The sequence below is a fragment of the Poromitra crassiceps genome (genome assembly GCF_964638095.1).
Source record: "Poromitra crassiceps genome assembly, chromosome: 2".
Lineage (NCBI taxonomy): Eukaryota > Metazoa > Chordata > Actinopteri > Beryciformes > Melamphaidae > Poromitra > Poromitra crassiceps.
Window position 1 is genome coordinate 48,109,251 of NC_139624.1, and position 26,865 is coordinate 48,136,115.

At 42.6% G+C, this 26,865-nt stretch overlaps 2 protein-coding genes across 2 annotated transcripts in view; one reads left to right on the forward strand and one right to left on the reverse strand.

The window, feature by feature from the left end:
- The first annotated feature begins 440 nt into the window (after window positions 1–440).
- Window positions 441–8,384, forward strand: nopchap1 (NOP protein chaperone 1). The gene is made up of 4 exons (XM_083656269.1): window positions 441–570; window positions 713–787; window positions 1,496–1,629; window positions 7,147–8,384. Exons 1-4 carry the CDS (start codon window positions 504–506, stop codon window positions 7,330–7,332), a joined length of 462 nt encoding a protein of 153 aa, XP_083512395.1. The 5' UTR covers window positions 441–503; the 3' UTR covers window positions 7,333–8,384.
- Window positions 8,385–9,589: 1,205 nt separating this feature from the next.
- The window catches only part of aldh1l2 (aldehyde dehydrogenase 1 family, member L2), a 55,404-nt gene continuing 38,128 nt past the window's right edge, over window positions 9,590–26,865 (reverse strand). Inside the window, exons 21-23 of the mRNA XM_083632155.1 lie at window positions 26,402–26,507; window positions 26,098–26,297; window positions 9,590–11,747 (exon numbers count right to left, since the gene is read on the reverse strand). Of these exons, the coding sequence (XP_083488281.1) occupies window positions 11,692–11,747; window positions 26,098–26,297; window positions 26,402–26,507 (362 nt within the window). The 3' untranslated portion in view covers window positions 9,590–11,691. The remainder of the gene's footprint in view (window positions 11,748–26,097; window positions 26,298–26,401; window positions 26,508–26,865) is intronic.

Consider the following 26,865-nt stretch of genomic DNA (forward strand, 5'->3'; position numbering starts at 1 on the left):
GAAGGAATCTCTTGCGCTACAGCCCCTCCACAAGGGGAGGTCGGTGCTCTCAGACGAGGACAGAATAATTGACTGGAGCACACAAAATCACTGGCAAACAAATTTAATAAGGTCCAAAAACTAACGTTTCGATGCGAGCAGCGTCTTCTTCAGAGTCAAAACGGTTGGTTTTCGTGTGCTCCAGTCAATTCTACCTTTCCAGACCAGCACAGGTGTTCTTGTCCATGGGTGTCCAGACCCTCTCTATGGGGGCCAAACGGGGCCACCTCCACAAGCCCCACCATAACTCGAACCCATGGTAACTAACCATCAACCAACATCCAAGCTCACCTGGAGAGCTACTCCACAACAGCAGAGGGCGCTGTAAAAGAATTTCGTTGGAATTTCTATTTTATTACCTTCCACCCGGAGGTTGCTCAATTTGCTCTCCATCCAAGCAGCTCCCCCATGGCAGCTCCACACTCGATTCAAAACTAATAATCTATGATCATATCACCCCAGAAATGGATCTAACGTTAAACGGCAAGAAGATGAGCTCACAGGACCTGCTGTCATGTGGCAGCGGAGGAGGTTTGGATATTTTTCTTTGTCGTTAACGTTGAATGTAGATTAAACATACTGTGTCATTTAGGGAGGTGAGTCACGTAGTAACGTAGTTGGTAGAGAGAGAATTTCCATGAGTGTACCGAGGCTTATGTTGTTTTGATGTCAGGTCTCCACGATAAGCTTCTCCTCAAGCCGAAGAGGTCTTCCACGTTACAGACGGAGAGAGTCCCGAGAAGCAGCGGTGAGACCGAATTATTATTGAATGACACTGTAACGTTACCCCATGTTTTCTGTTAAGTTGTTTCTTCTGTCCAATGTATGTCTGTATTTATTTATTTATTTATTTATTTATTTATTTATTTATTTATGTATTTATTTATTTATTTATTTATTTATTTATTTATGTATTTATCAATCATTATCAGGTGATGCAATCCCACCACAGTTTGTTTTACCCCGTCTGTTTGGTGTCCGTTCAGTTATTTACAGTACACTACAGTAGGCTAATTGTAATACAGTTACTTCTATATAGCCTAGGTGCCTTCCTCGTTTTTAAAAGCACACTTTTTTAGGATTGTTCTTACCTGAACTGTAGAACAGTGTCCTCTTCTTTTACTTTTACTCTATGTTAATGTGCATCTTTGTAACTTCGTTTTGAAAGGTGTTATAAATAAAGGGCTTATATTATTCATTTCAGAGAGGGATAGCTTACTATAGGCCTACTAATGTCACGTGTGTGTGTGTGTGTGTGTGTGTGTGTGTGTGTGTGTGTGTGTGTGTGTGTGTGTGTGTGTGTGTGTGTGTGTGTGTGTGTGTGTGTGAAGGCACTCTTAGGCTGCTGTAAAATACTTATTGTGAGACTAGCAACAAAATATTACGCTTTTAGTTATTTTCTCTTCTGTTGTAAGCCGCGTCTTTACAGCACATCTGCCTTGTGTGCCCTCCGCAGTGCTGGAGCGGCTGCAGAGCTTCCTGCCCCAGATGGCCGAGGCCAATGACAAGCTGAAGAGGCAGATGGACCAATCGCCCGCCAGACACTTTGACATCGAGAGTGTGGAGGAGGCAGAGAGGGTCATAGAGATGGTGAGTGTTTTACCCCGTTCAAGACAACTCGGACCACCGGAAAAAAATGGGTTCCGACCTGTAAAAAGTGAATTGAACCCTCCTTGGTTTTTCCCTGTGTTTTCCCTCCGACCGGGAAGTGTAGCGTGAACGCAAATATGCCTGGGGCGGAGGTTCAGAGTTGAAACTTCCAGCGGTCCGAGTTGTCATGAATGCAGTATTTATCCTGCTGTGGTCAAACCATTCATTTCCCAGTGTGATTTAATTTCATGAATGGATCGTGTTAGGTGGCTGGCTTATTTGGAAGAGAAAACGTCAAATTGCTGAGTAAACAAGTAAATGTTGAATGGTTTATTTTTGTGAAAATGCAAAAAGAAGATGATATTGTTGCCTAGGCTATATTCGAGAGACAACTTTTGTGGGGAGAAATAAATTGCAAACAGGTCAGATATGACTTGAATGGCACTTGTAAAATCGCCTTTTCCGCTATTTGGCGTCCGACTTTTTGGTACATAGCAAACAGCAAATCTTTTGGCAGATCGCAAGCCCATGTTTTCTAACCCTATCACCAGAATAATGCGTTGAAGGTTTTTTCATGCAGGGGAGAATTGCTTTATGAAATGTATCTGTGATGTAGTCTACATTGAAAAATTTAATTAAAAGTCTGTCTCCCATAAACCCTGCAATTCCCACAGCACACTACGTACATGATTTTGATGTTGTTTTTAAGAGCAGTTTATAGTAGGCTACGATTTATGACCCCCCCCGATGGACATGCGACAAAGACACCAACCTTCTATCATTGCTCAACTTTGATTTTGACCGCTGTTGCTCATAAAATGTATAAACACTATAATCCATCTGCCATAAAACTTAAAAGAAGAAGACAATTGATAAAGTAGCGCGTTTGCCTGGTGACCATCACACCATTCTCAAGGCTCCCACATAAAGGACTCCACAATACGCTGACGCCCACAGGACCACAGACGGCTTTCATGGTCAGAGCGCCGCTCGCTCCGAAACGCCAGGGGGCACACAAACAAAAATATCGCGCGAAGCAGCAACAAAACAACGAGTGTTCAGGACAGGACGTCATTAGCCAACATGGCAGCCACCAGCACACACCGCCCTTACCCCGCTAGCCGGGCGCTTCTCGCTCATACTGAGCACATTAGCGCCCGGCGAACGTCACGCATCTCCCATTTTACACTGTGCCATTTTCACGTCTAGGTCTAAAAGCCGGCTCCTACCTGAGTCTTCACGTGAAGTGAAGACGCTATCCGATGCAAAACATTCTCTTCTTTTAATGACACCTAGTTGTTGCATCCAAATTGTTGCATAAAATCCACTTTTCTGTCTCTCAAAAACCGAAAAGCATTTATCTGGAGCACCGCTTCTTCTTCTTCTCTGATCTGAAGCAACCCGGAACAACTACTTCCGGGTTGCTCAACATTAAAATCGTCGCTCTTGACACAATTAAAAATGTCACTGTAATGTTTTCTCCAGCGCTCCACAATATTTTCAGGCCCAGTGATTCCATCAATACTCGATTGCAAGGGCACCTTACTGTTATTGATAATTTTAACCTCTTTCCAGAATTCGTTGACATTGTTATGCTGAAGCTTCTTAGCCATGGAATTAGCCCTCATAGCCTGCTCATTTCTTTTAATAAAGCGCACTGCATATTTAAATTTAGTGTGTTTCTTGTGCTCACACTCAGGCCCCTGCCTAGGCCTCCCTGCCATCACACAGGCTTTAAAAGCTTCTTTGGCCTCTGCATGGGGCTCAGAGACATAATCATTCCATCCTGGTCTGATACTATGCCTTTTATTTGGTTTATTGCAGAGAGATTTTCCACTATTGTTTAAACAGTCCACAATCTTTTCATACATAGTACCCAATCCATTAGCATGATTTTCTTTTTTACAGTTAATGTCATCACACAGTATAGCTTCAGTAGGTAAATCAATATTACTAAGACCCTTGTCCGTCAGTGACTTGAAATGCCAGAGGTCCTTTTCAGTCATCCTGGACCAGTCTAGTTTCCCACTCATTGCTTGGTTATCACAGCTGGTCATCTCAGGCAGTCTTTCAATATTTAAGATCAATGAGACAGGTATGTGATCTGTTGTAGCCATCTCATACATGATCTCAATTTTCTCTAGACAATCGTGGGCATCAGCTGTACATACACAGTGATCCAGCCAAGATGTTGTGTGCCATGCTTCACTTATGTATGTATAGCTGTCTGCAGGCAACAGCACTTTGCTGGAGAGAACCAGTTTGCTATCCTGACAAAACTGCTCTAGGTGTTGTCCAAACAGAGATTTCTCATCGGAAATGTCAGCGTTCATGTCCCCCACAATAAATATACCGTACATGTATATGCAATTTCCTTAATAAACAAGATTATAAAAGCAAGCCTGTTGATATAGTCATCTTCATTGTTATAACATTCATACGGGGTATATACATTTAAAATTAAGAAAGCTTTATCATTATACACAACTTTAATGGCAATGCCCCAGTCAACTTCAAGCCTGATCACACTGACCATAGGATCATATTTCTTGTGCCAAAATATGGCCACTCCCCCAGGAATTCTGCCCCGCAATAAACCGATGCTTAAGTCTGTAGTAGACTCCCCAGCACCATGGAAGTTCTCATTGACAGTGTTCAATTTATCAAGATCTTGTTTTGCTAAGAACGTCTCTTGTACGCACAGAATATCCGTGTTCTCCAAGAGCTGGTCAATAACAATACGCTGCGCTTTGTCCCCTGCACCATGTCCGAGGCGCAAGCCACGAGAGTTATATGACACAACTCTAATACCAGCCATATGAGACCAAGGTTGAGCCTACAATGCGTTCCCATTCTCAGGCATAGGCGCACTCCTTGTTACACCCCCAGCAGCCCGGGGTTTGCGTACCTCGAAGAAGCGCCTCACAAAGGTCCCTTCTGGCTGCAGCTGCGGCTCGTACATTTCACCCACCTCTTTACACACGGCGGATATTTTGAACGAGCTGAATCGGGGTTGGACACTGTCTATTTTCTCACATGTGACATCACGGCCAAGTTTATCTTTCAAATAACTAGCCAATGTATCCGGCTCCAAGTCAGACGAGAATCGTGTAGCAAACACACTCACCAACTTAGTGGTTATTGCTCGTATGCTTCCCCCAGCACCAGTCCCAACGATCCCACTTGTCTTCTGACAATGAGCTGACCGTGAGCTACAGTCGTGAAGTTAGTAATTATCGCCATAGAATGGAGGCCAATGGTACCGCTGTTAAAAATCCACTAAAACACACATCTCACAGCGCTGAATTACATGTTGTGCTTCGGGGGCTCACCACACTGTGAAATATCAATCCAAAATGCACATAGCGGTGTTTTTGGAACAGGGGAGAGTTTGGGGGCATGTTCACAAACTTGATAAATAAATGTGCTTTTATAACTCCAATGATGGTCTTCACTGATGAATATATATTTTGAATTGGTTCTCAAGTCATGACTGGAATGCATGCATGCATCTTTGTTGCTATACTGTCTAAAAGTGAATTCATGATCAGCATCTGCATTAGCTAATGATTTGTGAAGATATCATTATGTCGTGACTTTACTTTCTGAGGCACACATAACTATTAATTAATCCCATAGTAGCCTATAGTACATACCGGTACATAAGTATGTCGTCACTTTACTTCTTGAGGCACATAACTATTAATTAATTATAACTACATACATAATGATATAGTCACTTTACTTTGTGAGGCACAACACTATTAACTCATACATATGTGGTTCTTGGCATATACAGTAGAGCCTACAAGCCATACATCCAGTGTTTGAGGTCTGTGGGAGAGATGCACAGTGAATACAATGTCAGAGAATGGGTTTGAGCTGGTCTGGTTCAGGGCTAGTAGGAGCTACCAAGGTCGGCTACACGCATAGCCTATATCAGAGCAGCAACATCTGAATGATAGCTACAGCTGCTGAAATAGCCGTACCCGGCTAAGACACCCGGTAAGATAAGCACACAACACCGGCCACATGTTCTGTGTCCCTGCACTGCACCAAGCCTCGAGGAGTGTCCATGATGAATGAGGTAATGGCGGCTATAAGCAGATGCGGCTGGTAACGCTAAAGTGGCATCCCGGTTGCAGGCAGCTGGATGTCAATAGTGGTAATTAACACATGAATTATGGTATTAATTAATGCTAGGTGCTGATGCGGAATTAATCCATGATGACATAGGCATAGCCTACTTAATTAATAGTAATTCATATATGACTCTGTTCATCTGTCTGTTCATCAAACATACCTTTCATTAGTTGATGATGCGGTAAGCATCAATTAATGGCTAATGGTTACCAATAAAGGAAGGCTAATGAAAAATTGCGGCCGCTACATTAACGTTTAGCTTGGCTAACGTTCTCGGCGATGAAACAAAGAGTTTGATACAACAGCAGGTGTTTTGCTTCGAAGATGCCTGATAATTCCGTGGTCCATTTGCACTGGGAACTCGGGATTAGGCCCTTTTCACAGCATCCATTTTGAGTGTCAAAGCAGTGTAACAACATTAATGAGGGCCCTGGCACTGGAAAACCTAAATAGGGTGGAACTATCATTCATGTTAATTGGTTACACCTGTTTGCCCTGCTTTGAGACCCCAAAATGGCTGGTGTGAAAAGGGCACATTTCCCTGTTTACAGTCGACAACTAGGCTAATGTACGTTAGGAGCAATGTGTTTTGGGGGCATGGTGGCGCAGTGGTAAGCGCTGTCGCCTCACAGCTAGAAGGTCCTGGGTTCGATTCCCACCTGGGACGCTGTGAGCGCTGAAGGAGTGCGTGCCCGTCCGCATGTCCTCGAGTGCCCACCGCCCAGGTAGGGTCGTCAAAAGGGCCTTTCTGTGTGGAGTTTGCATGTTCCTCTCCGTGCCCCCTGGGGGTTTCCTTCATATAGGAACCCCACACCTAAACATGCAATATCCTGGTTGCTGATGTGGTGCCTCCTCTGGTCGTTAGGGGTGCCTGTTCGGAGGGAGGGGAACTCGTTGGAATAACGTGATCCTCCCACGTGCTATGTCCTACCAGTGAAGCTTCCCCTGTCAGGTGAAAAGAAGCGACTGGCTAACTGCCCAGAGGAAGCATGGAGCCAGTTTTCGGCTCTCCCCAGATCGGCAGAGGGTGGAGCAGCAACCAGGATAAATAAATTAAAATTAGCACTAATGGGGGATAAAAAAATCAGGAAATAAGGAGCAATGTGTTTTCACAGCACCCCAAGTTTCAGTTATAGCGCTAGTCCGGTTCAGGTTCAGGCCCATTCTCTGGGGTTATAGAAATTAATTCAGGGAAATGTAGGACTACTCACTACTACTACTACTACTACTACTACTCACTTAGTAGATAAAGCAAGTAACAAGTAATTTACAACACTTTACACAATACATGAATAAAATGCACTGAACATAACTTGATATCCAACACTATAAGTATCCACTCCATGGGTCAATTAATGATTAATATGTCTCCAGGATGTGGCCCTGGTGGAGCTCAGCGGGTCAGACAGCGACTTGGAAGACTGGACGTCGGACTCCGACTCGGATTCAGACTCTGAGGAGGAGAGCGAAGTCACTGAGGAGAACCTCAAACTGCCTGGAGAAAAAGACCAGAAGCAGAAGAAAGCCGACATACAGGTCCTGGACCAGCAGGGGGATTAAGATTCAGACATTTTGGGTAATTTTTTTTTCGATGGACGTGTGTTGGACTTCTGCGCCCTGCTAAGTGATGCGGGTAAAACACTCACCACTGACAAACTTGCTTTCTTATAGGAGGTCAAACTGCCTCTGCCCCATCAGCGGTGAAGGGGTTATACACCGTCATTATAGACTGAAACCTGCCATGTGCTACAGACACCAAGCTAAGCAGTGAATGGAGAGACGCAGCCTTTCCTAACCCCTATGGGAACATCTATTTTGTACTTGCTGAGGTCACGGCGGCAGAAGTGCCTCTGTTTCTTTCTGAGCCTTAAGGGGTACAGTGAATGCCTCATCAGCCTGTAAGGTGTGTTTCAGTGTGGGTGCGACTATCCCTACGAACATGGCCTGCATACCCAGAATGCCTTGCGGCCCAAAGAAGGCCGGGCACCTGTCAGGATGACGGGGGAACATGGTTTTGACAAAACCTAACAAAGTTGTTTTACTTGCCTAACCTTAATCAAGTTCTTTTACTTGCCTAACCTTAACCAAGTTGTTTTACTTGCCTAAACTTTAACCAACGCCTAACCTTAAGTTGTTTTACTCGCCTAACCTTGAGTTGTTTTTACTTGCCTTACCTTAACCAAGTTGTTTTACTTGCCTAACCTTGGCTTGGACTGCAAGGCATTCTGGTCTGCACTGCAGGCCACGTTCGTAGGGATAGTCGCTCCTGTTTCTCTGTGCTGTCATTAGTTTTCTTTATTTGTATACAGCAGTGTTAAGCCATAAATTCCATGCCCCAGTTTTATGTTGAAAGAATATGGCTGGAAGGTTGTTTTGGTCAGCTTGTTCACTGAGTATGGTTGAAATCAATGCCATGATAATCATAAGGATTTTTTCTTATCGATGTATAACAATATGGCTCACATAGGCAAAAGCACATGTTAAATATAATCAAATTAATGTTAATCCCATTGAGCCGAATGGTAATGTTAGGTGTGATGTCAAACAAAACAGAAATTTCACGTGATTTTCCTACCGTGTCATATTTTGACAGTTTTGCAATAAAATGTGCTTGCTATCATCAGTTTTATAGCAGAATGGTCTCGCGCTATCCGAACATGATCACTAAATGATTCCACTGGATGACAAAATTATGTTTCCCCATACAGCAGGGGCAGATATTAGTCTGTGTCTTATGTAACAGGACAGCGATAGACTGACGATTGATTCACAAGAAATACTCGACAGCTGTTTTTGCAGAACAGATGATCTAGCCAGTTCCACAGCATCAGTTTCTCATCATACGCTTGATATTAATGTCCAAAACAATGCACAGCCGACACGTTCTGTTGGCGTATTTGTGTGAAGACAGTTGACTTTATTGGCTCAGGTTTAGTAGCTGTAATATTCACTGAAGAAACGGTACTGACGTTGGGTCACTTGCAGAAAGTGTGGGAAATTAACACCAGCCAAAAGCTGGTAAATATTTCTCAGTGGTTAACACTGTTGCCTCACAGCAAGAAGGTCCCGGGTTCGAACCCCGGTCCGTCCCAGGTCCTTTCTGTGTGGAGTTTGCATGTTCTCCCTGTGTCCGTGTGGGTTTTCTCCGGGTGCTCCGGTTTCCTCCCACCATCAAGACATGTATGTTAGGGTTAATACTCCTGTCAGTGCCCCTGACCAAGGTACTGGCAAAAAGAACTGGAGTTGGTCCCCGGGCGCTGCACAGTGGCTGCCCACTGCTCCTAGTTCTAGGAAGGTTCCTAGTAGAGGATGGGTCAAATGCAGAGGATGAATTTCCCCAAGGGGATAAATAAAGGATAACTAACTAACTAACTTTATCCATTTTGAAAAGTGTGGTTGACTTGAAAAATACTTGGGGTCATTTCCTCTGCTGCACACAGATCGGAGGGCCTCATTTTGTAAAAGATAAGGACAGATTAGAACATGCAGTAATAGCGTTATACCAATATTTTGACTTTGTTACCGATACCAGGTTACACAGTTTTTGTTCTAAGATCACATCATGAACAAACAAAACAAGCATTAATTCACAATAGCTGCGACCAGATATGCAATGTCAGTGTGACGTCATCCACTCAATTGACATTCTTTAGTTGACCGACTGACCAACCAACCGAGTGACTTATAGAGCTGGGACCATGACTGGTCTAAAAACAACCCTCAAAGCAAAGTCAGCTCAGTCTGATGGACAAAGAACATGATCATTCTAAAATCGCCTGGAGCATTTCTGGTGAAATCAGGGTTGCAAACCAACTGGTCACATTTAAACAAAGGCTTTCTGACTGGTTTTGTGTCTGCCCTGGTATCTGTCACCTTTTTCACTATCCATCCATTAGTTTGCATCCCTGTAAAATGCAATCCAAACCATCAGTGTGCAAAGTGTAAACATTTATTTGACAAGGATTCGTGTTTGTGTGAGTTTTATCCAAGCTGATGAAATTAGATATGAAACACTACATGATTGATTTTTTACAACATATTTCTTCTACTAAATAATTCTGGTATGATCCCATACCGCTGCACGGTTTCTGTCGGTGTACTCTAAATAAATATTAAAACGGCAACATTAAGCAGCAACAACACTCAAACTCATGTCAAAGTTTATTCACTGTATGTATGACATTTAAGACTGAAGACAGACAGTCTTGATGGGATGACTCTCACTTTGTGCACAGAGTGAGAAATAAAACTCTTCCTTCCCTTTTTGTTCTGACATGAAAATAGTTTTGTAGCCCTTTGCTGCCCTTGTTGAGTGTGTGTGGCACAAATAGAAAACAATTTCATAAGTTCTTCACTTAAGCGATTTATATTAATATTTTTTCTTCAATTTTCTAATGATCTAAATGTAAACACATCTAGTCAGGCTGGTGTGTCTTTAACAAATAGTGTTATAACATAGTGTTCATCTGACGTATACAATGTTGAAAAATAGTTATTTTCTTTCCCTTATTTTGGTAAAAAATATTTACAAATAAACTAAAATTTGACAAAGGGAGTTGTGAATGTCTAAAGATAAGTTGTGGGACCCGAAAGCTGCAAAGAAGCGATGCGATACAACATTGATGAAGCCAAAAGGAAAAGTAGTTTTGTCATAAATAAAATAGCCGAGTTACAGACTGAGGTTGTGTTTAACCACATCACAGAGTTGTTTTTAGTATCTCAGTTGTGTGTTCAGGCATCTTCTTGGAGGATATGGCATGGCAAGCAGATAAAAAATAAAAACAAGACTTCATCTTGTAGACCCACAAAACTCAAAATACTACTCCAATGTTCACAGAGAAAAAAGAACCCATTTACAGCTTTAAAATACTTCTAACACCTCACATTTGGCTGTCATGAAGTCACTCCTCGTATTAAGACGTATGTATGAATCAATTAAATTAAATAATCCCTTTTTGTTTTACTTTCTCTAGCTACTATTTAGTTTTCATTTGGATTGGGGATTTAAAGCAGAACTCAACATGGACCCTATTTTCCCATCATTTGCCATGATACTGATCAGTTCTGATAAAAATTCTCTCAACTGCTTCACTATTGATCTATTTAAGTCTTGTTTTGCTGGATCCGCGGTTCTCTGATCCAGTCCTATTAAGCCAAAGGACACACCCGAAGTCTTTTTCAACATTTTGACGCTCAGTCTATACAGAGACGTAAAGTTAACTTCAGTTTATCAATGACCTGACCACTTGGACTATTTATTTTGCACTACTTTACACAATTTGGATGTAGATTCTCCAAGCAGCTACAGCTGACCAGTGAAGAGTAAAATGCTGAAGGAATGGCCATGGTAGCATCGAAACTGTGAGAAAGATAGTTTTCATTTACATCTTTTATACCCACGTTTCATTACAGAGCGAGGGATCAATGTGGGGTCGATTTTTGGAGTGTCTAATAAGGGAAGGAGAGGAGCTCTATAGTCTATAGTGAAGCAATTGATGAGATTTTGGTCAGAATCAGTCGGAAAAAAAGATGGGAAAACAGGATCCATGCTGAAAATGGCTGGAGCTATGCTTTAAAGTAAAACTCATCATGGTACTGAATATGGAAGAACTGAAACCTTTAAAATACTGTGTGTAAACCGGTCAGAACCGGCTTGGCCCCCGATAGGGACAGCGGCGTCCCCCGGCGGTTTCCGGTTTGTTGCTGGGGAAAGCGCATGTGTTCTGTGTCTGTGATGCAAGTTTCCGCTAAGAAATGGTAGTAGGCACGTTGTCCAGGCTGCGGCCGAGATGAACCACAACGCTCTCCTCTCATTGCTCACACACACACACGCACACACACTGGCCCCGAGCAAGGCAGACGAGTCCCTTCCAATTCAATGGGGGGGTCAGTCAGAGTTCGTGATGAGGGCTCTGTGCCTCAGTACTCCACAGTCACTGATTTGGTCCTGAGGTATTCCAGCAGGGCGTCCTCACCTGTGGATGAGACAGAGGACGAAAGCAGGTCCATCAAAAGAAGCAAAACCGCCAATGCTTCACAGGTGATTTTCAGTGACCCTTGTCTCGCTTAGACAGACCTATCTCCACATTAACGCTGGAGAAAGATCTGCCTCATGCACTCTCATTCTGGTATAGAGGGGGAAAAAACACTGCCTTGTTTGCATTTCTTTAAACCAATCATAATCGTCTTGCTAAATCCCCGCAAAAGAAAACGCCACACAAAACGGTAAAAGACTTGTGTCTAGTACAGTATGTAAAACTTGCCATTTTCAGCATGTAGGTTGCTAGCTTAGAGGTGGTGGTTGTTGTTTTACACATACTGTAGCGATGGGACTTGGGAAAAAAAAAAATCTTTTTGGGGTAAGACAGATTAAATTTATTTGATATGGACATCACAGAGCATTGGATATGTAACATACATGTATGCACAACAACCAGATACACAGCGTTAAGTGTTTATAGCGGAACGCAAATTTTCAACACCTGTCCACAGGCGACTCCTACACCAAAACACATCTTCTTACTCTTCACCTTGGACGCCCTGTAAAATAATGCTGTAAATTGAAGCTAGGTTTGCTGCTCCACTTAGGACCTACTGTATACAGCACAAGATGTATACATTTGTTTGTTTTATACAGACGGGGTTTGTTTTTTGTTTTTTATAGTGAAGACCTTTGTCATATATTTTGTTGAACTCACAGCTAATACTAATACTGTATTTTGTTTATTGTTTACTCTTAGATTTAATGCTCACCATCTACAATACATGCATAGGTTTCGTACCTCATTGTTAAAGTGACATGGTTGTTTTTTTCTTTTCTTTTCTTTTTACCCTTAAAACTTGTGCTGACAGTCAGTGCCACTGGTGGGCAATGTAGTCGCAGATACAGCTGCACCATGAGCTGCACATATAGTTCAGTGAGTCCATAGGCAGCACTGTTCTGGTGTTGGAACCAAGAATGATGTGGTTTAAAATGTCCACATGCATTATTGCTAATTGTTTCACTTTATATTTAATGCCCTTCCTTTAGCCTTCTATACTGTACTGTAATGGTGATAAGAATATTATTATGCGGGAGCCTCTCTGTGGGATAAGTGGATTGCTCACTGCTAGGAAGTATTGGATCTCCATCATTTGGGGATGGAGCTATCAACAGGGATGTGTGTGTGTGTGTGTGTGGCCCCCCCATTTTTCTTATGTTTTTTTTTCTCTTTTCTTATTTATTTTTTCTTCTCTGGGACCTGCTCAATGCTTGCTGTTCTTATTTCTCCTCATATCTCATTCCTATGTTCTTTCTACATCTAGATGGCCCACAAAAATATTGGCTCTGATACTCCTAGTGCTAGACCCCCTATTAGATTTCTGTCTTGGAACGTGAAAGGAATGGGACACCAGGTGAAAAGATCTAAGCTATTGTCGCATCTTAAAACGGACATCGCCTTCCTCCAGGAAACTCACATGCGGGTCAAAGATCATCCTAGGTTGCGCCAATCATGGGTTAACCAAGTTTTCCATTCCACCTTCAATTCTAAGTCCAGGGGCGTGGCTATACTAATTCATAAAAAGATTCAATTTATTCCATGAATACTATCTCTGACACTAATGGTAGATTTTTGATTGTTACAGGTTTGCTTTTTCAAAGACCAGTTCTATTAGTCAACGTCTATGCACCTAATTTGAATGATCCAGGATTTGCAAATAGATTACTGAGTAGCCTTCCAAACCTGAACACACATCTCCTGATCTTTGGTGGCGACCTTAATTGTGTGATAGACCCAGTCCTAGATCGTTCTAACCTTAAGACAACATCTCCCTCAGCAATGTCGAAGTCTTTTTTTGGATGTTAGGTTACAAAACGGCTGTGCTGACCCATGGAGATTCCGGAATCCCCATGTGAGAGTTTTCTTTCTTCTCTCATGTGCACCGTTCCTACTTGCGTATAGACTACTTTTTTGTTGACGCAAAACTTCTTCCACATGTGTCGTCTACTGAATATTTAGCAATAGTTATAAGCGACCATGCCCCCTCGCGCTTGACATATTTTGGCCCTCTCACTGAAAACTTGTCCTCCCTGGAAGTTTGACTCTCTCCTTCTTTCTGATAAAACTTTCTGTGACTTTCTCTCTTCCTCTATTGATACACACACACACTCTCTAATTTGGGAGTCTTTAAAAGCCTATCTCAGAGGTCAAATTATTTCATACTCTGCTAACTTAACCAAAATACATAAAGCCAAAAAAGGTAGGCTTACGGATCCCATTCTTAATTTAGACCACCAGTATTCTATTAATCCCACCCCCGAACTATACAAAGAGCTCATGAGTTTGCAGGCTGAATTAGCTCTTCTTCCAACCAGACAGGCAGAATGCCTGCTTCTACAATCGCGTGGTAATTACTATGAGTATGGTGAAAAGGCCGGCCACCTGCTTGCACATCAATTGAAGTGGCAAGCCGCCTCTCGATTGATCTCTCAGATTAAAGACCATTTTGATAACTTATTGTCTGACCCTGTGGGCATTAATGCTACTTTTTCTACTTTTTACTCCACTTTATATAAATCTGAATTTCCTGCAGATACCACTACCATGTCTCGTTTCCTTCATAACTTAGTAACACCCACGGTTGATTCCACTATTGCGAATGATCTGGACTCCCCATTAATTGTAGAAGAAATAATTAGAGCAATTAAAGCTATGCAAAGTAATAAGGCCCCTGGTCTGGACGGCTTCTGGACCGAGTTTATTTTTGTTTTGTTTTTTGTTTTATGACAAATAAGCTCCACTTCTCTTAGATGTATATAATGAATCCCTACGACATGGTTCGCTACCACCCACTCTTAACCAAGTCTCGATTTCTCTGTTACTTAAAAAGGACAAAGATCCGACTTCCTGTGCGTCTTACAGACCTTTGTCTCTACTTGATGTAGATGTCAAAGTTCTAGCGAAGGTGTTGGCAAGCAGTCTAGAAGTAATTCTTCCAGACATAATCTCTGAAGAACAAACAGGTTTTATTAAGGGTTGTCATTCTTTTTTTAATTTATGTACTCTTATGAATATTATTTACCGTACTCAGTTCAAACATCTAAATCCCCTGAAGTTGTCATATCATTAGACGCAGAAAAACTAAAAGAGTTTGATATAATAGAGTGGGACTACCTCTTTGCTACACTCAAACAATTTGGCTTTGGTGACCGCTTTTCTTCATGGATCCGTCTCTTAGCCTACTGTATATTCGAATCCTCAGGCCTGTGTCCGTACAAACAACTCACGGTCTCACTACTTCGGTCTCTCACGTGGGACCCATCAAGGGTGCCCTTTGAGCCTTTTTTTGCACTATGGATAAAGTTAAACATTTTAGGAAAAACAATAAACAGTAGTGCAAATGACATTTTGCTATAATTCTCTTCTTCACATCTTCACATTGGCATGTAGCCTACTCATTAAATACATTTCTTTCAATAGTGCAAACAGCAATTTTACACAGCTATTATTTTGAATAGAACAGACCTGCAAGAGTTTACATCATTAGTGCAAAAACATTTTACATTTCAGATTAAATCTTCTGAATAAAAGGACAATTAGCCTATTGAAAATATGGATTTAGACTGAGGATATCTCTGATTACTGTAGCCTATAACACGTCTTACAACTGCAACAATAGCCTACTATTGTAAGCAGGGTTTGTACAGCTTTTAAGAGTAAAATTCAAGCACTTTCAAGGTACCTAAACCAGGCTCTCGAAGCCTTTATTATCACATCTAAATATATTGAAAATGTGAAAAAACAAATGGCTTTGTGATGCCTGGTGAGTGAGGAACTTTGAGTGCTCCCTGTGTCCTGTGCACTGTCCACAGACTCTCGCTCAGGCTGCTTTAACATGACACCGCCTACATAGGCCAGGGGAAGGGCAGCGGTATCAGCAGACTGAGTGGAGACTCACGCACTCGGAGAGTTTACTCGCTCATACAAATAGCTTTGTACTGCAGTGTCTCTCGAATACGGGACAAAGCACGTCCTGTATCAGTTCATTACGGAACACGTCTTTTTGTTTACAAATATGGGAGGATTCCGTATTTTACGGGACGGTTGGCAACCCTACCGTGAGGGCATAGAACATCGTATATCTTTGTATGCAGATTACCTTTTACTTTACGTTTCAAACCCTGTAATTTCTATTCCAACTATAACAGTTTTAAATTAATTCAGTTCTTTCTCTGGATATAAAATAAATATTCAGAAAACTGAGTGCTTTCCAATTAACTCATCAGCTCTACAACTGCAGCAGTCGGACACGCCTTTTCACCTTTCTCAATCAAGTTTCAAATATCTTTGGGTAAACATCACTCAGCCTTTTTCTGTGCTTCTATCTGCTAATTTCACCCCCTAATGTCTCAAACCAAATCTGACTTTCAGAGATGGAACAGTTTGCCTCCGACTTTAACCGGCAGAATAAACACTATCAAAATGACCATTTTACCAAAGTTTATGTACCTATTCCAATCAATTCCATTGTTTCTACCAAAGTCATTTTTTCAGTCTTTAAATAAATTGATTTCTACTTTTATCTGGTCTGGTAAACATCCGATAATTACCGTAGTAGTTCTCTTGTACAGGAATGCAAATTGGCTGGTGGCCTTGCGCTTCCAAACTTCTTATACTACTATTGGGCAGCTAATTCTCATAAGTTATTATTTTGGTTCCATTCAGCTAACACACCCTGGTGCTCAATTGAGGCCAAATCATGCCAACCGTAGTCATATGTTCTGTTAGGAATGATAGGGAGGGTTATTGTCCCTCTTCTCCTTTCTTCCTTGTTTCCTTTCCTAAACACTGTTGACTGGTTTTCATTGAGAAATGAGGTGTGGTTAAGCTGTGTGTCCAGGTGATGTCATTGAGGTGCGCACGCAGCCACTGGAGCAGATTTATGAATGAACACTGCCCAGGTGTGTGCGCGCGGCAGATTTGAATGAATGCTCGAGACGCGACACCACGCCAGAGGACCGACACACTCACACACTTATTTATTGAGAACCAGCTTTTTGCTTTACATTGAGGATCCTTCCTAAAACAACTTAAACTGAACTGAAATGACAAAGACGGAGCTCGCCGCTCTGGAGAGCCAAGACGGTGCTGGCGAGGCCTTGTCAGAGGTCCGCTAACGTAGTCAGCTACTACATGACATCAATCTACTACTACGGTAAGCTGACCCACCTCTAGTCATTATTTCTCGTTTGGAAACCAGTCCTTTGTTTTGTCCATTTCTATCCCCTCTTTTCTGCTCTTTCACATACTCCAGGTTAGGACTAGCTTCGATAGCTAAAGGCTACAAACACCTCTTGTCCCCTAGACTGCTAGTCCGTAACATAAATTGGGAGGCCCGTCCGGAATAAATCCGATTGTTTAGAGTTAGCGTTAGTTTAGTCAGTACATCCAAACATTCTGTTTTTGTGGAAAAAGCACAGTGAGTTGGATTCAGCTCGTTAAAAGCCGTATGTGTCTAGGTTTAGCGTTAGGTCTGGCATACGGGCTACGAGCAGACGTTAGCTGTTCGGTGCAAACCATTTTTCCCACAAACAGACGTTTGCGTATGTATGTGAAACTGGTTAGCTTTAGAAATTAGGTGAGTACAATAATATAACGTTAAAATAATTACTGTGTGTGTTGGGGTTAAAAACGGGGATATAGCGTTGGTTAATGGGTCCCTGGTAAGTCTAGTTTGGCTGGTTAGCTGCTAGCTATTTGGCTAAATTTTGTTAGCGTTGGTTGCTTGTCGGTTTTGTGAGTGTGTGCGGCAAGGTAAATAAACTTAACGTTGCTGGCAGTGGTCCGTCTGGTAAGTAGCATTGTTATTAAGCGCTCTAGTATGGCTTGGTGTGTAATAATGACATGTAATGATTTGTAGGAATAGTGACTTGTTGCAAGCTACCGCTTGTCTTGTTTGAGTGGTCTAATGGTTACGTTTTGTAAGTATGGCTGTTTGGCAATTACTTTTTGAAGGTGATTTTGTATGGGTGTCTCACCCTTCGTCAGTCTACTTTTGTGCAGCTGATAACGTTGTGTTTTGTAAGTATGGCTGTTTGTAATTCCTTTGAAGGTGAAAGGCCATTTGGTAATTACCTGTAAGGTGATTTTGTGAGGACCTACTTTTGTGAGCAGTGGCTCTAACGTAACGTTTTGTGAGTGTAGGTTTTTGTAATCCCGTTTAAGGTGATTTTGTCAGTATTCTCCCTTTTGTATTGACCCACTCTAGTGAGCGGTGGCGATAATTAACTGTAATATCTGTAACCATGGCAGATTTCAATGTCGAGGATTTTTGTGGCGGTGATTTTGGGCGCAATGATTTGCGCAAGCTTAAAAAGGAAGAGTTGCTTGCTGTGGCTGCTTTTTGTGAATTGGAGATTCCTCCAGAAATGAAAAAGCTACAGATTGTGGAGACTCTCATGTTAGAGCTGCAGGTGCAGGATCCTGTACAGAAGGAGAAGGAGAGAGAAGAAGAGAGAAAGAGAGCGGAGAAAGAGGATCGTCTGTTTCAGCTCGAGTTAGCACTAGGCATGGGTCGATTTCCGGTTTTACCGGTTCGGTTCGGTATACGAGCCCAAACCGGTTTGATCACGTGCAAACCGAAAAAACCTAAAAAAAAAAAAAAAATTTTTTTTTTTTTTTTTTTTTTAAGTTTTTTTTTTTTTGCCAGTCCATTCTGATTGCACTATTGTTCGTATTAGCCTCTTCTCAAGTTGCACTAGTAGGCAAAAGTCTTATTTTGTTTATTATGTTGATGTTTGAAGAAAAGTTAAGCTGAATAGTTATGAGAAATAAAAACAGTGTGTTGTTACAGTTAAAAGGTTCTGCTTATTTGTATTCAGTGTTCGTGCTGGTTGGCAGCATACCAGCTTAGAGGTGCATTATCGCCACCAACTGCAGCCGCTTTGATACGTTTTTTTGGGGAATATCGAACCGGTTTCAAAATGTTCAAACCGACCCATGCCTAGGCCCTATATTGTGTGAATTTGTGAGTTTTGAAGTTTATAAGGCAGCTCAGCTGTAAGCCAATCCATTCTTATTGCACTGCTTGTGTTTTTATTAGCCTTTTTCTCAAGTTGCACTATAGGCAGAAGTCTTATTTCATTTATTATTTTGATGTTTAGAAGAAAAGTTGAGCTGAATAGTTATGAGAAATAAATACAGGGTGTGTTTGTTACACAGGTGTCCTGCTTCTTTTTATTCAGTATCATTGCTGGTTGACAATACCAGCTTAGAGGTGTATTATCGCTATCAGGTGGACTGAAGTTGCACTACAGACAGTTATGGGCCACACTCGGGAGCCCTGCTTGGAAAAAAAAAAAAAAAAAAAAAAAAAAATTAATTAATTTTTTTTTTTTTTTTTTTAATTAAAAAAAAAATCGGTATACCGGTTCGATCCGGTTTAGACAGCAATATCGAACCGGTTTTAAAATTTTCAAACCGACCCAGCCCTAGTTAGCACAAGTGGCAGCAAGAGAACAAGAGCGAAAAATTGAGCTTGCAAAATTAGCATTTGAGCAAGAAAAGCTTAAAGTGAACAACAATGCCTTGCAACGCAAACATGAAGTGCGCTTTAATGTATCCAGTTGTTTGAGACTCATGCCAAAGTTTAATCGTGACGATGTGGGATCTTTCTTTGATGCATTTGAGAAAATTGCCAGGGAGCTAGAATGGCCTGAAGACAAGTGGGCTCTGCTCATTCAGACCGTACTTGAGGGTAAAGCCCAGGAAGCTTACGCTGCACTCGACACAAATGAAAGCAGGGAGTATGATGCCGTAAGAAAGGTGGTTTTGGCAGCATATGAGGTGGTGCCAGAAGCCTACCGGCAGAAGTTTAGGTCCTTGCAGCGTAAACCAGGTGATACCTTTTTAGATCTCGCTAGGCAACAGGAGGCTGTGTTTGACAGGTGGTTAGCAGGCATGGACACCTACACCTTTCAAGACCTGCGGCAGCTTATGCTGGTGGAGCAATTTAAAACTAGCTTACCCCGGCATATTGAAATACATCTAAATGAGACAGCCGTTAATAACTTGAAGAAAGCCGCCATGGCAGCTGATTCGTATGAGTTAACTCATAGAGAAGTGCCTGGGAGAGGTAGGTTTGGTGGTAGACCAGATGGGAGGCAGACTGTAACAACTGCCCGGCCTGCGGAGGCGGCCCCCGAAGAGTTTAGTCCCACCTTTGTTCAGTCTCAAGGATCAGGGAAACGATTTGAGAAGCCATATGAGAAGTCACATGAGAGGTCATATTTTCCCAGAAACGATGTAATTTGTAATTACTGTAAAAAGCCCGGCCATATGAAGTCCAGTTGTCTCAGTCTCAAGAGGAGAGACGGAGAGGGGAAAGCAGTAGGATTGGTCCGCACCTACGCTCAGATTGGTCCCTGTGAGGCGGATGGGTGGAACCTGTCGTCCTGCCCAATAGATAGAGAGTTTGAGGGTTTTGTGTCAAAAGGGGGAGTTTCTGGTGCGCCTGGTGGTAAGATGGTCCCGATCTCCATCTTGAGGGACACAGGTGCCACACAGTCCTTACTGCTCCAGGGTGTCATAGACCTACCTCCGGACACCTATTTACAGGCTTCTACCCTGTTGCAGGGCGTGGGAGGTGGTTTCATTAGGGCTCCTCTGCACAAGATTTATCTTGAGTCTAATGTTGTAAATGGACCAGTAGTGGTAGCCATTATTCCTTCTTTGCCAACGGAAGGGTTTGCTCTTGTGTTGGGTAATGATTTGGCTGGTACTAAAGTTTGCGTGACGCCCGTTGTGAGTGGAACACAGTGGTTGGAGCAGCTCCAAGATGAGGCTGTGATGCTAACTGAGATGGCCACACTAGAGCAAACTAGAGAAGTGCTCATTGAGGAGGTAGAGGCTGGAGAAGCCGGTAAAGAGTCAGAATCAACAGCTGATAACAACAGGGAGGCAAAGTCTCTAGCTGGCAGCGTAGTTGAGATGACACAGGTGGAAGCTAATAAAGAGCACGGTGGAGTGTTAGAGCTAGCTACGAATGTGGATTCAGTTGGGCAGTCACCGCCAACTGGTGAGGAAAATCTGTCCCTCTGCCAGATTCCACACTTTTCTGAACCTAAGGGTGAAGATAGGGCTGAGAATGAGACCTACAAGGAGAAAACCGATAGTTGCTTCATGAGCGAGGAGACATTGGTGTCAGTTGAGGGGTCTCATGACAACTACACGGCCCACGCAGAGTTAAATCTGGATGTGGTGGAAGACTGCAGAACAGAGGTTAGCGCCTCATATGTTTTTGGTCCAGGATGTCCAAGTTCCGTCGAAGTGAGACTGGACTACTCTTTAAAATCTCCTGATGGAAAGTCTGACGTGAAGGATGTCAGGCGTGATGCTAAACTGCTTGAAATCACAGACACTGAGTTTGCTGAGTACCCAGGTTATTTGACAGTGGCACAGGAAGGGGTTCATGTCATCGATCCTGATCCAGTGATGGGCAGAAATGTCTTGGAAGAAATGAATGCAGATAAGCGCCCGTTATCAAATAAGGCCAAGCCTAATGTATGCAAAAATGCAATCATTGCCGACTGTTGGTCCGCAGGATGAGGAAGGAAAAAAAAGTCAAAATATTTATGATGGAAATAAGAGTGGAACTTGTCTAAACGACAATGGAAGTTCTAATTAAATTAAATGATTCTCACTGCAAAAGGAGGATTTGTGGGTTATTAAACCTAGGTGATTCCTCATACAGTAATTTTGAAGTTTTCTATTCTAGATTTTGTGGTGACGGTTACATGTGAATTTTAAAGTTTTCTACTATTATACCATTTATATTTTTGTAAATTTTGTATGTAAACAAAAAGAAAATGTGAAAATGTTAAGAGAAACATGATGAAAAAAAAAACATACAAAAACACAGGTTGGAACCCAATGTTTTTTTTTGTTGTAGGGAGGGAGGAATGTTAGGAATGATAGGGAGGGTTATTGTCCCTCTTCTCCTTTCTTCCTTGTTTCCTTTCCTAAACACTGTTGACTGGTTTTCATTGAGAAATGAGGTGTGGTTAAGCTGTGTGTCCAGGTGATGTCATTGAGGTGCGCACGCAGCCACTGGAGCAGATTTATGAATGAACACTGCCCAGGTGTGTGCGCGCGGCAGATTTGAATGAATGCTCGAGACGCGACACCACGCCAGAGGACCGACACACTCACACACTTATTTATTGAGAACCAGCTTTTTGCTTTACATTGAGGATCCTTCCTAAAACAACTTAAACTGAACTGAAATGACAAAGACGGAGCTCGCCGCTCTGGAGAGCCAAGACGGTGCTGGCGAGGCCTTGTCAGAGGTCCGCTAACGTAGTCAGCTACTACATGACATCAATCTACTACTACGGTAAGCTGACCCACCTCTAGTCATTATTTCTCGTTTGGAAACCAGTCCTTTGTTTTGTCCATTTCTATCCCCTCTTTTCTGCTCTTTCACATACTCCAGGTTAGGACTAGCTTCGATAGCTAAAGGCTACAAACACCTCTTGTCCCCTAGACTGCTAGTCCGTAACAGTTCTATGTCTGTCCCAATTTATGTTCATTTTGGGACATATTTTTGAAAACCCTATCCGATATCTTTAGGAGTCGAGCTGCAGCCGTATCCCCTGATTGCTATTTTTGGCGTTCCTGGTATTATTTTAAATTTGCGCACCAAACACCTATAATCGCTTTTTGCTCCCTCCTCACACGAAGGAGAATCTTACTATCTTGGAAATCACCTGGTCCCCCATCAGCAGCAGAGGACACTGGTCCCCCATCAGCAGCAGAGGACATGATGAGTTTCACTAAGTTCTCATTAAAAGGTCTGTTGGTCTGTCCTCAAGTACCCTCTGTAAACATGTGGCTGTCACAGGCCTCAACATTCTTACCTCTAGAAAAACTGACTTATGACATACATCAGAAATCTGACACTTTTCAGAGAATATGGTCACCCCTGTGTTCATATCTAGAGAGACTCTGACTGATAAACCTTGACCCTGTATACTCTGTTCACTTACTCTGTTTTATTGTTTGTGTGCGTGTGTGTGTGTGTGTGTGTGTGTGTGTGTGTGTGTGTGTGTGAGAGAGAAAGAGAGTTTTTTCTTTCTCCTGTTTGTTCTTGTTTATTATAGTGGAGCCGGGTTGACTGTTAAAGGCAGTCACGTGCCCCAGTCATGTCTAATATATATACCTTGGTTTCTGTCAGTTCGCTTCCCTTTCGTTGTTGTTGTCGCTTGTTTTATGTGGTTGTTGTGTCTTGTATCCTTTTTATTCAAAATAAAAATGTTAATTAAAAAAACTAGAACGACCGCAACGACCGCGGACTTATGCCTCTGCCATTAGTTCATTCTTGAGTCCAAATCGCCATTTGAGGCAAATTGGAAGAAATTCCGTCAAGGCGCTCCTGTGATATTGCGTTACAGAGCTTGGAAATTGGGTGTTTGAGGTCACAGTGACCTTGAAGTTTGAGCACCAAAATGTAATCAGTTCATCCTTTAGGCCAAGTTAATGTTTGAGGCAAATTTGATGAAATTCCATCAAGGCATTCCTGAGATATGGCGTTAACAAGCTTGAAAATGGTGTTGGAGAGGTCACAGTGACCTTGACCTTTGATCACCAAAATGTAATCCTTTCATCCTTGCGCCCAAGTCGATGTTTGAGCCAAATTGGCAGAAATTCCATCAAGCAGTTCTTGAGATATCGCTTTAACGAACTTGGGAATGGCATTCGTGAGGTCACAGTGACCTTGACCTTTGACCAGGAAAATCTAATCAGTTCATCCTTGAGTCCAAGTCGATGTTTGAGGCAAATTTGCTGAAACTCCGTCAAGGCATTTCTGAGATGTTGCGCTAGCAAGCTTGAAAATGGCGTTCGAGAGGTCACAGTGACCTTGGCCTTTGACCACCAAAATCTAATCAGTTCATCCTTGAGTCCAAGTCGATGTTTGAGACAAGTTTGATTAAATTCCGTCGAGGCATTCCTGAGATATCGCGTTAACAAGCTTGAAAATGGCGTTCGAGAGGTCACAGTGACCTTGACCTTTGGCCACCAAAATCTAATCAGATCATCCTTGAGTCTAAGTCGATGTTTGAGGCAAATTTGATGAAATTCCGTCAAGGCGTTCCTCAGATATCGCGTTAACAAACATCGTACGGACGTACGGACATACGTACGTACGTACATACGTACAAACGTACAACCCGGATCCATAATGCCTCCGGCCTGGCTATCGCCGGTGGCGGCATAAAAAGTCTGTTGGAAAATTTACTGATAGATGGGAACCCTTTCTTTCATATGTAAATAGCCTTCAGAGGCTTCCAGCCGAGCAGCAGGTGTAACTCGCCTTCCCTTTTTGTTTTGTTTTTTGGTTATGGTTTCTTTTGTTTCTTTTCCCTTTCCTTATCCCCCCCCCCATTTAATTCCTGTATGTATGTGTATGTGTGTGTGTATGCGTGGGAGGGGTAGGGGGTTACCTGTTAAGTCTGTGTGTGGGGTGGCTGGGCAGGGGGATTATAAAGTGCTCCATTAAATGTTAAATGGTTGTTAGATGCCATACAACACATGATTTCAACCTGCTCATAGAGTACCCCTTGTTCTTAACTCATTGAGTGCCAATGACGTCTAAAGACGTCAATTCAAATAGTAACGTAGAGTGCCAATGACGTCTAAAGACGTCAATTGCGTTTTTTGACGGTGGAACGTGGATCAAAGCCTGATGCATCTCCTGTAAAAATATGGGGGATGTTGAAGGTGTATAAGCTATTTTACGGACCCATTAGGTGGCGACAGTGCTCTCCAGATTAGAGAAAGGCGAGAAAAAAACAGAGAAGAAGCCGTGGGGAAACGGAAACCGATGCATGCTGTAACGTTAGCTGTGCCTGTGAACAGCAGCCAACCTGCTCCCACAATTGAGCCTTTCTGTCTGTTGCGATAGTTTCTCCATATGATTAGTTGCCAGAAAAGGAGCACCTGACACCAGCGTCTTTCTGAAAAGATAAATTATTCTCAGCTGGAAGCGCTGGGAGCCAGCACACAAAAACGGCGGAGCGCTGTGAAAATATACGCTGGGTGCAGCGGACTTTGAAACGTGCAGCAGAAAGTTCAGAGCAGCAGAGAGCCACCAGAGACACTCCCACGGAGGAGGAGGGGGGTGGGGCACGCAGGGCACCATACAACACCGACCCAGACAGCAGGCTCGATGGACAGATTGGCAAACACAAGCTGGAATACCTGATGCCCACCAGCAGTAAATCAAGACCAGCAAGAAGGTGTAGGGTCTGCGCACGCAGGGGCCAGCGCTGCTGGTTGCAGCTAAAAAATATTATTTTGCCATCAAAATTCCTTTGTTTTCGCTGTTTTATTGAAGGAAATTATTTTTGAGGTGTCACTACATCAGAAAATATTAGCTTCAGAGTCAGTGATGTGCTTGAAATGCTTCATTTCACAAAAGGCTCATTATCTCAGCTTCTAGTTTGAAACGTCTGTTTTTGGTGAAATATAAATATATAAATATATATATAGAAAGATATTCTACTGCTGATAACTAAAGAACGGAAAATGATATCAATAAACTTTTTTTTGCTGATGATACAAGAGAGTCTCATCGTTCTTTGGGCGTGTTCGGTGTTTACATAGTAATATCACACAATATTCTGTGGGTCTTGAGAAATCACTGAAAACGCTCTGAAAGGGCTGGCACTGGGAGCATCCGTTTTCCAGAAGTGGCTGGCAGCCAATGAGTTAAGTGTTGTAAGTGTATGTGCGTGTGTATGTAAAAGAAAATAAAAAAAATAAGAGTGCTATCTGGTTTCTCATGGACCCCTTGCGTGGGATCCCAGGCACAGTATCTCTTACAGGCATATGGGAACCTTATGTGACAGGTAGCATGACGTAATACTGAATGTTGATGATATATATGTATGTTTTTTGTCCCCCCCCCCCTGTGTCTGAGCCTGTTTGTCTTGTTTGTGTATTATTCAAAAAAGTTGGGATTTTTTGGGGGAGGGGGGGGAATAAAACAAAATATGTTTACTCACTATGGCTATTAAAATGATCTTGAATCTTGAAAACACGCAGATAGCGTAAACGGAAGGGTAGGAGAATTCCGACTAAAATGGACGGCACCAATGGCAGAGCTTATACTTCCGTTGAGTCAGACTAGTCCGGAAATTACTTTTAAAACGACTATGTAAACTTTCAATTCAGTAAGAAGAAGAAGGGAAAAAATACACTAGTTTGTTTCCCATGAAAGCAGCGATACATTCCTTGACTTATCTTCTGCTCAGAAGCCCCTCCCATCTCCACCCCCGTTGCTTACCGAGGTCTTTGCCGAAGCCGGACTGCTTGAAGCCGCCGAAGGGCGAGGCCACGTCAGTCTTGTTGTAGGTGTTGACGAACACAGTGCCGGCCTCCAGCTTCTCGCTCACGTACATGGCCTTGTTGATGTCGCGGGTGAACACGCCCGAGGCCAGGCCGAACTCTGTGTCGTTGGCCCTCTGCAGCACGCCATCCACATCGCTGCAGTGTGGAGGAGGAAGACAGGTAGGTGGGATACTGGTCAGGAACTCCATCACATGACAGTATTGCTCGTTTTTGTACCAGGAAAAACATGCTCCACCTACCCGTCTTTGAACTTGGACACCACCATGACGGGGCCGAAGGACTCCTCTTTGGCGATGAACATGTGGTCCTCCACATCAGTGAATACTGTGGGCTCCATAAAGAAACCTACAGAGAGACAATGGTCATGATAATGACTGAGTATGCTGATACTAACAATGCTAATAATAACTCTATTGCTTATAATGCTACTCCATTGATCGGTTGCAGTTTGTCCAAAACAGCAAGAATTTTAACCAAAACCAGGAAAAGTGATCATATAACACCACCAGTATTAGCATCCATGTACTGGCTACATGTAATGTTGAGGATAGATTTTAAAATTATTTTATTTGTTTTTAAGACCTTAAATGGTTTAGCACCTTCATGTCTTTCAGACTGCCTGTCGGAGTATGTTCCAAATCGCTCACTCAGATCACAGAATGCTGGCCTGCAAAATTTCTTGAAGTACTTGTTAGATCTTTTT

Coding starts and splice junctions, on each gene's coding strand:
- nopchap1 (XM_083656269.1), top strand. CDS start 504: ATGGATCTAACGTTAAACGGCAAGAAGATGAGCTCACAGGACCTGCTG. Junction 788..1,495: donor GAGAGTCCCGAGAAGCAGCG/GTGAGACCGAAT, acceptor TGCCCTCCGCAG/TGCTGGAGCGGCTGCAGAGC. Junction 1,630..7,146: donor CAGAGAGGGTCATAGAGATG/GTGAGTGTTTTA, acceptor ATATGTCTCCAG/GATGTGGCCCTGGTGGAGCT.